The sequence below is a fragment of the Eimeria acervulina genome, genomic scaffold (genome assembly GCF_000499425.1).
Source record: "Eimeria acervulina Houghton genomic scaffold, Eah_scaff144, whole genome shotgun sequence".
Taxonomy (NCBI): domain Eukaryota; phylum Apicomplexa; class Conoidasida; order Eucoccidiorida; family Eimeriidae; genus Eimeria; species Eimeria acervulina.
Genome location: NW_013550237.1, coordinates 35001 through 44149, shown reverse-complemented (window position 1 = coordinate 44149; position 9149 = coordinate 35001). Strand labels below are relative to the sequence as shown.

At 47.4% G+C, this 9149-nt stretch overlaps 3 protein-coding genes across 3 annotated transcripts in view; 2 read left to right on the top strand and 1 right to left on the bottom strand.

Moving 5' to 3' along the window:
• Positions 1-283: 283 nt before the first annotated feature.
• EAH_00020770 (hypothetical protein) lies at positions 284-829 on the bottom strand (the record flags this gene model as incomplete). The annotated part of the gene is made up of 1 exon (XM_013397132.1): positions 284-829. One exon carries the CDS (start codon positions 827-829, stop codon positions 284-286), a length of 546 nt encoding a protein of 181 aa, XP_013252586.1.
• Positions 830-1961: 1132 nt separating this feature from the next.
• On the top strand, positions 1962-4209 carry EAH_00020760 (zinc finger, ZZ type domain-containing protein, putative; the record flags this gene model as incomplete). Its single annotated transcript, XM_013397131.1, has 3 exons — positions 1962-2436; positions 3259-3932; positions 4201-4209. 3 exons carry the CDS (start codon positions 1962-1964, stop codon positions 4207-4209), a joined length of 1158 nt encoding a protein of 385 aa, XP_013252585.1.
• A 4773-nt stretch (positions 4210-8982) lies between these two features.
• Positions 8983-9149, top strand: part of EAH_00020750 (hypothetical protein, conserved) — a gene marked incomplete at both ends in the record, with an annotated part of 6417 nt that continues 6250 nt past the window's right edge. The window contains one exon of the mRNA XM_013397130.1: positions 8983-9149. This exon is cut by the window's right edge and continues 3150 nt beyond it. Coding sequence (XP_013252584.1) covers positions 8983-9149 — 167 coding nt within the window.

Genomic DNA, 9149 nt, shown 5'->3' with positions numbered 1-9149 from the left:
CAGCTGCAGCACGAGGGGGGGCCCCCCGGCACTGCTGCAAGTAGCGAGGAAGCAGCAGAAGCAGCAGCAAGAAGAAGGAGGTCTGCTGCTGCTGCTGCCAAGGGGAGGCGCCTGCTGCAGTTCCTTGATGCATATCTCAAACAGCAGCAGCAGCAAAAGCAGCTGCAGCAGAAGCAGCAGCAGCAGCAGCGGCTGCTGCAGCAACCAGTTCTGCTTCGAGATACAGAGGCTCTCCACAGCATCTCTACTGCTGCTACTGCTACTGCTGCTGCTACTGCTGCTGCTACAGCTGCTGCTGCTGCTGCACGCGGGCGTAGCAGGGAGAAGATGAGAATGCGGGCGCCTCACACCCGTGTCTCTTCTGGTGCTGCTTCTGCTGCTGCTCCTGCTGCTGCTTCTGCTGCTGCTGTCGCGGATTTGGGGCCTCTAGGGCGGTGGCTGCCGCCGAAGCTGCTTCGCTACTATCAGCGCTGCTGTCCCTTGTGCTGTTGTTGCTGCTGCTGCTGCAGCCTTCGGTGCTACTACTGCTGCAGTTGTTGCTACTGCTGCTGCAGTTGTTGCTGCTGCTGCTGCTGCTCACAAAGGCCCTGCTGCTATTTTGGTGTACAAAACATATAGGGGGGCCCCACAGGGGGGCCCCCCGGGGCCCCCCGTCTGCATGCAGCCCCCCAGCAGCAGATGGTAGTGCACACGCTACTTGCTGCTGCAGCGCACGGCCCCCAGCAGCAGAGGCGCAGCAACAAGAATACGTGGGCTGGGGGGCCCCCCTGGGGGGCCCCAGCAGCGTCTCATCGAATCGGAGAGTTAGGAAGCCCCAGCAGCGTCTCATCGAATCGGAGAGTTAGGAAGTCATTGGTGTTCTGTGCTGCAGGTGCTGCTGCTGTTGCTGCTGCTGCTGCTGCTGCTGCTGCCGATGCTGGGGGCCCCCCTAAGACATCTCCGGGGGGCCCGCAAGCAAAGCACAGAGTTTGTGTGCAGCACAAATAAATTAAACATATTACTTAAAACTAAAAAGAAAGAAGAAGGCAGAGGCTGCAGAAGGGTTTCTGTTATTGCTGCACTACTACTACAACTGCTGCTGCTGCTGGGAAGCTCCACTTGAATTGAACGTTGATACTCTAGTGTTAGTTAAGGCAGCGGAGGGATCTGTTGCTGAAACAGCAGCAACAGCAGCAGCAGCACCAGCAGCAGCAGCACCAGCAGCAAGGCCCGAAGGTTCCGCCGCTGAGGGGCCCGGCAAGAGCTGCTGCTGTTGTTGCTGCTGCTGCTGCTGCCTCTCTTGCTGCAGTAAAAGATCTTTCCTATTTGAAACGTCGTTGAAGCAATATATTTTTCTTCTCTTTGTGCAACAGCAGCAGCAGCAGCAGCAGCAACAGCTGCTGCTGCTGCGCTGGCTCTCCCCCCGTCTGTTCCTTGCTGCTAGCAGCGAGGCCTTGCATTAACAGGAATCTATTCAATAAAAGAAGAAGCAGCAACGCATGTAAGAAGGCAGCCTGCTGCAGCACCTCCTGCTGCAGTAACTCCTGCTGCTGCTGCTCCTTCCTCTGCTGTTGCTGCTGCTGCTGCTGCTGCTGCTGCTTGCTGCCGGCATTTCTTGTGCAGCCCTTCTTCTCCGCTCAGAGGTACCTGCAGGTTCTGTTGGCTTGCTGCTGCGGAGACACACTTTAATGAGCCTCAAAGGCTGCTGCTGCTGCTGCTGCTGCTGTTGCTGCTGCTGCTGCTGCTGCTGCAGTACAGTCCGAGCCCTTGTTTCTTGCGTTTGTCTGTCTGTCTCCTAATCTGCTGCTTCACCCCCTTCTTATCTCCTTCGCCCTGTGCAGCAAACATGCTGAGGGTTTAGGCCCAAGGGTTTAGGGTTTAGGGCCAAGGGTTTAGGGTTTAGGGTTTAGGGTTTTGCATGCAGATTCTCGCGCTGCTTCTGCTGCACCGCGCTGCTGCTGGTGCTGCTTCAACTCCTGCTGATGGGTCAGGTACAGTCAGGGGGCCCCCCGGGGGCCCCCGAGGAAGAAGGAGCAGAGTATGTTGCTGCAGCAGGAGCGTCTCTGGTGCTGCAGTTAGCTGCAGATACACTAGAAGCAGCAGCAGCAGATCCTGCTGCAGCTCTGGCTGCAGCAACAGCAGCACACCTAGGGGGCAGAACAGCAGCAACAACAGCCTCTGGAGACTCAGCAGCAGCAACAGCAGCAACAGCAACAGCAGCAGCAACAGCAGCGGCAAGCCCGTTCGAGGCCTCCCCTCCAGCGACATATCGTGCAGCAGCAGGCTTGCCGTTTGCTGCTGATGCTGCTGCAGCACCTGACTCTTTCTCAGCACCCCGTGGAGCTGCAGCAGCAGCAGGTGCTGATGAAGGAAACGACTCTATAGATGATATACACCGCGAGCTTATCTGCTGCGTCTGCTGCGACTTGCTGCAGAAGCCTGTGTTGCTGCCGTGCGGTACGTTGCTGCTCCTGCTGCTGCTCCTGCTGCTGCTGCTGCTGCTGTCTTTTCTTATGAATAGATGTGTTTACGGTTGGATGGGGATGGCAGTGTTACCTGCTGAATCAGCAGCAGCAGCAGCAGCAGCAGCAGCAGTCTGAGGTGGTGCTAGAGGTGCATGCAATTGTTATTGCTGCTGCTATTGCTGCTGGATTGGTGTTGTTTGTTTGCTGCTGCAGCAGCAGTTAGACTTGACATTAGAGCTACATCTTCTTTTCTTGTGTTGCGGCTTGTGCTGCTGCTTTTGCTGCTGCTTGTGCTGTTGCTTTTGCTGCTGTTGCATTTGCTGCTGCTTCTTTTGCTGCTTTTCCTTCCTTTGTTGCTTCTTTTGCTGTTGCTTTTGCTGCTGCTGTCTACCTACTGTTGCTGCTGTTGCTGCTGCTGCTGCTTTTGCTGCTTTTGCTGCTGCTGCTGTTGTTGCTGCAGGGCATTTGTTTTGTTTCTGGTGTACGTATCGCTTGATGAACATCTATGAAGACTCTCTCTGTCCTCTCTGTCGCTCGCCCTTTAGCTCTTTACCTCCTGTCTGCAGGGTAATATATCTGTATATACACCGCAAGTACCCTGCTGCTGCAGCAAGGAGACAGGCAGAACTATTAAGCTTTGAAAGAGATAAAAAATTAAGAAGCCCTCCTCATTATCTTATCACGCGGGGGCCGCCAGGTGCAGCAACAGACGATTTACCTCTCAGCAGCAAAAGTTTGCTGCTGCTGCTTCAAGAAGATGCAGCACCATTGCTCCCGATACACCTCAGCGTAGCAGTACGTGTTGCTGCTGCAGCATTAAAAGCTAGAGAAGCCTGGGAGCGTGTCAATGCTATCGCTTCTGTTGCTGCACCCGCAGCAGCAGCAGCAGCAGCAGCAGAAGCAGAAGCATCAACAGAAGCAGAAGGACGAGGAGAAGCAGCAACAGGAGCATTAGCAGCATCAATAGCAGCAGCAGCAGCAGCAGAAGGCAATGCTGATGAAGAAGAAGATCTAGCAGACATAGATGAAGGAACAGTAGCTGTCAACCCGGTTTGGCGGCGAAGGCCTTTACCTCCGCCTCTAAGGAGACATTTAGGAGATGAGCCCCCTGAGGAGACAGATATTATAACTGATACATGGGGACAGCAGCTAGGAGAAGCATATGATGCACGTGCAGCAGAGCTGCCGTTCTTAGAGACATTCACACCAAGATACAGCCTGCAGCAGCAGCAGCAGCAGCAGCAGCGGCAGCAGCAGCAGCAGCAGCAGCAGATTTCAGCAGCAGATTCGTCGCTCGCTGTTGACGCCGCTAGAAGTGCTTCTGAGGAAGCAAACTGGGCTAGCGAGAGAGCTGCTTCTGCTGCTGCTTCTGCTGCTGCTTCTGCTGCTGCTTCTGCTGCTTCTGCTGCTGCAGTTGCTGCTACTGCTGCGCTTGATGCTCAGGATACACAGGAGGCGCCTGTTGATACAGAAGAAGAACAAACGGAGGTAATTTGCTGCTTTTTTTTGCTGCTGCAGCGCAGCAGCACCGCAGCAGCAGCACAGCAGCAGCGCAGCAGCAGTGCTGCTTGCATGCATTGTCTCTGTTATCTTCTTATCTTGCAGTGCTGCTAATGATTGATTAGAGTAGACAGCAGCTCTTCGTTTCTTCATTCAATATGTGCTATGCTGCTGCCCCCTCTGTCTTTGCTTGCTGCACTTACTTGCTGCTCTCCTAAGCAAACTTTCTTTTCTTTCTTTGTTTGTTTGCTTCTAGGGATTATAACAAATGTCTCTTTCTGTATAACTGCTTTTCTGTATATTTGTTTATCTTTATATATATATATATATATGATGTATGATGTATTATATAAACATACATACGTATGTAAATATATATCTATATGCGTGTATATATATAAATATATATGCATATGTGCATGCATGCACGTATGTATATAATTAATTAATTAATTAATTATCTAGTATAATTAATTAATTAATTGATGCATTTATAAGCACTGCCTGCCTTGCATTAGTACATACATCCATACATATATATATATATATATATATATATATATGTACATACATATATATGTACATATATATATATATAAAGTATATATATGTAGATATTTCTTTATATATCTATATATGTGTATATTTCTTGATATTTCTTGATACTAATTGATATTGATATTGATATTGATATTGATATTGATATTGATATTTATATTTATATTTATATTTATATTTATATTTATATTTATATTTATATTTATATTTATATTTATATGTATATGTACAGGGGGAGTACGAGAGTTTGTTAGAAGGCAGAGTCTGCAGGGATGTGGATTTGTTCGTTCACTACGGTGTAATCTGCTGTATTTGCGGCCGACTACCGATCGTCGGGAAGCGGTTCAGGTGTATAGACTGCAGCGAAAATTTACAGATGTTTGATGTCTGTGGAGAGTGTAAACAAGCTGCAGCAGCAACAGCAACAACAGCAGCAGCAGCAGCAGCAGCAGCAGCAGCAGCAGCAAAATCCCCGAGATTTTACTCCACACACTCGTAAGAAAATCAATCTGTCTCCTTTTCATTATTATATCTCTTCTTCTTCTCTTTCTTTATCTCTTTTTATATCTGTCTCCTTATACGTCTGTCTCCTTTCTATTATTATGTCTCTGTCTCTATTTATGTCTTTGCTATTTGTCTGTCTCTTCTTTATTTGCCTGTCTCTTTATTTGTCTGTCTCTTCATTTGTCTGTCTCCTTTCTTGTGTCTCCTTTCTTTTCTTACATCTCTTATTGTTTTCTTGTATCTGTCTGTGTTTATATATCTGTTTATTAGTTTGTCTCTTGATTTATCTGTCTCCTTTCAGTTATTACATCTCTTCTTCTTTTCTATTTGTCTCTATTTGTATCTGTCTCTATTTATACTTCTCTTTCTTTATCTGTCTCCTTTCTTTCTTCTTCTGTCTCCTCCTCAGGCACAGCCACCGTTTAGTTCTGGTGGAGCCTTCACGGGCTGACTGTTGGGTGCAGAGTTTAAATAAAATGAAGCGCATGCACCCAGAGCTCTCTGTGTACGTCTCGACGCTCTAGGGTTTAGGGTTTAGGGTCTAGGGTTTAGGCTTGGAGGGTTAGGGTTTAGGGTTGCGGTGGTTTAGGGTTTAGGGTTTAGGGTTGCGGGGGTTAGGGTTTAGGGTTTAGGGTTTACGGTTTAGGCTTGGGGGGTTAGGGTTTAGGGTTTAGGGTTTAGGGTTTAGGGTTTAGGGTTTTTTGTTGGGGGCCTAGCGTGTCTCCTGATTATTTATTTATTTAAATATAAATAAATAAATATTGTCTCTTTCTCTCTTTATTTGTTTATACTTTTATATCCTTTCGTCAGTCTCTTTGTCTCCTTATCTTTTTAATTTATTTCGTTGGCTGCTTATCTCTTTTTGTCTCCATCTCTTTATTTGTTTGTCTCTATCCCTTTGTCTCTTTGTCTCTGTCTCTCTTTGTCTATTTACTTATCTCTTTATTTGGTTGTCTCCTTATCTCTGTGTCTCTTTATTCATTTGTCTCTTTATCTCTCTGTCTCTTTATTCATTTGTCTCTCCTTGTCTATTTACTTATCTCTTTATTTGGTTGTCTCTTTATCTCTCTGTCTCTTTATTCATTTGTCTCTCTTTCTTTCTTGTCCGCCTCTTCTTTATCTTTTCTTTTATCTGTCTCCTCATTTCTCTGTCTTTGTTTGTCTCTTTCTGCATCTCGCTTTATCTCTTTATCTTTTTATCTCTTTATTCTCTGTCTAACTTTCTTTGTCTTTACATATATATATATATATACATATATATATACATATATATGTTTATATATATATACATATATATATATATATATTTATATATGTTTACCCCTCTATTTCTTTGTCTTACTATTTATTGTCTCCTTATTTATCTGTCTCCTTTTGTCTGCTTATTAATGTGTCTCTTTATGTCTGCTGTCTTTACTGTTTGTCTTTATTATTATTTTTTATCTGTTTATCTCTCTCCTTCTGTTTGTTTATTAATATGTCTCTTTATATTTCTATCTTCATTTTATTTTATTTTATTTTATTTTATTTATTTATTTATTTATTTATTTATTTATTTATTTATTTGTCTCCTTTTGTCTGCTGCAGCAATCAAATCCTTCAGTGGATCCTCATGCATTATCACGAGACAAATCGGTGAGAGCTGAGGTGTATATACACCTAAAGACAGCAAGATGAAGCAATTGCAGCAGCAAAAGAATAGCACCTGCTTCTGCTTCTGCTGCTGCTGCTGCAGCTGCAGCATCACTACCAGTAGCAGCAGCAGCAACAACGGTAGCAGCAGCATCAACAGCAGCAGCAGCATATTATCAGGTAAGCCCCACTGGGGGCAAGTGGCTCGCAACACGTCGCAACTTGTTGCTGCAGCAGCAACAAGCCAAATGCTCTGCTGCTGCAGCAGCAATAAGCAAAATGCTTTGCTGCCGGTGCAGCAATAGCTGTTGCTGCTGCTGTTGCTGCAGCAGCAACAGCAGCAACACGCTCACTGCTTATGCTGCGGCAGCAGCAACGCGGGTCAAAAGACTGCAGAGTAATTATTGTCGAATTGTTACATTTGTTCTCTTGCTACAGTTGCTGCTGCAGCTGCTGCTGCAGTTGCTGCTGCTGCAGCCCATGATATATGGTGCGAGGTATGTGTAGCAGCAAAGACAGACAATAAGAAAAATATACATATAAATATAAATAAAACAAAATAAATCAAACTAAAATAAATAAAACTCTAAGATAAAATTAATTATAACACACACTGCCCAACTAAGACACCACCCCCAGCGCCAGGTCAGCAGCAGCAGCAGCAGCAGCAGCAACAGCAGATGGTGCAGCAGCAACAAATGCTGCTGCTTAATTAAATAAAGGAGTTGCAGCAAAGGGATACTCCTTCCTTCTTTAATTGAAGCACAAAGAAGAGACACAGAGAGACCTGTTATCTACAGAGACGCTGTGTTAACTGCATTCTGGAGGTCGGTGCTGCTGCTGCTGCTGCTGCAGCAGCAGCAGCAGCATCGATGATGCTGCGGTTTCTGTTGCTGCAGCAGAGACCACCGCAAAAGCCGCTTATCCTACAGTAAAAAAACAACTGTTATGATGCTGCTGCGACTGATAATAGTGTGATTTGCTGCTGCTGCTGTTGTTAACTGCTGCTGCTGCTGCTGCGCTGCTGCTGCAGCTGCACAGTGGTCATTCCAGTGTACAACAGCAGCGGGAGTAGGAGGGGCGCTGCTTCTGCTGTCTCTGGATTGAAGCAAAGTTATTGTTTTTATTTAATTAAATTAATAAATAAAAAACTAAAATAAACAAATAAAAATAAATATTTATTTAATAAAGAAGAAGCAGGTCTCAGCAGATGCACATACCCCCAGACCACAGGCATCGAAGCCTGTCTCTGTGAGCAGCACCGTTGCTGCTGGAGCTGCTGCTGCAGCTGGAGCTCTTGCTGCTGCTGCTGTTGCTGCTGCTGCTGTTCCTTACTGCTTTTTGTTCTTGAAACTGAATATATGTTTGCCTCTACTTTATATAATATCGGTTCTAAGGAGTGGCGGCTGATGTGTCTCTTCTAGAAGCAGCAAAGCAGCAGCACCCGTCTCGTCCTCCTCCGGTCTGCTGCTGACGGCTGCAGCAGCAGTGTCTTGCTGCTGCTGTGGGGTCCTATTAGCAGCAGCAGCAGCAGCATCAACTGCAGCAGCAGCAGCAACAGCAGCAGAAACACCCAAAGAACAAGCTACGGCAACTCCAATACGAAGAGCGGGGACTCCCTTCTCCGCAGCAGCAACCCCAGCAGCAGCAGCAGCAGCAGCAGCAGCAGCAGCAGCAAATCCAGCTGCCCCTTCTTCCTCGATGGAGACAGAAGCGCCTTCAAGAAGACCTTTACTTTCCTGCTCCAGTTGCTGCTGCTACTAGCAGATTGTGTGTGTGTACGCAGTTCTGCACACTTCCCTACAGCCTTAACAGTTGCTGCAGCAGCAGCAGCAGCTGCTGCTGCTGCTGCTGCGACACGCCGTTGCACCCTCAAAGCAAGCTTTTTTTTCTTTATACTTAAATAGATCTTTCATTGGTCTCGTAGCTTTGCAGCTGGAGGGGCACTGCTGCTGTCCCTGCAGCAGCAACAGCAGCAGCAGTAGCAGCAACGCCGGCAGCATCAGCATCAGCAGCAGCAACAGCAGCAGCAGCAGCAGCAACAACAGCACAAGAAGCTTCGCGAAGATGTCTATAGACAATCGAAAAAGACAATGTGGGTTTACCCACCGAGGCAGGCACCGGAGTACTTCCTAGAAGTGCAGGAAGCAGCAGCAGCAGCAGCAGCAGCAGCAGCAGCAGCAGCAGCAGCAACAGCAATAACACCAGCACCCGCAGCAGCAGCAGCACAAGCACCCGCAGCATTTGAGTGCAGCAGCAGCACCAGCCAGCAATAACAGCAGCAGCAACAGCAGCTGCAGCAGCAGCAACAACAATAGGCATCGGTGCACTCTACTTTTTACTGATGAAGTCTCGCACCGTGTTTGCGTTGCCGGCTGTGGGGCCGCGGCAGCAGCTGCTGCTGCAGCAACAGCCGCAGCAGGAGGAGCTGCTGCTGCTGCTGCTGGCTGCTGTTGATGGCGCTGCTAACCTGGGGATGCACCCTTGTTTGCCTCTTCGACAAGGGGGGCC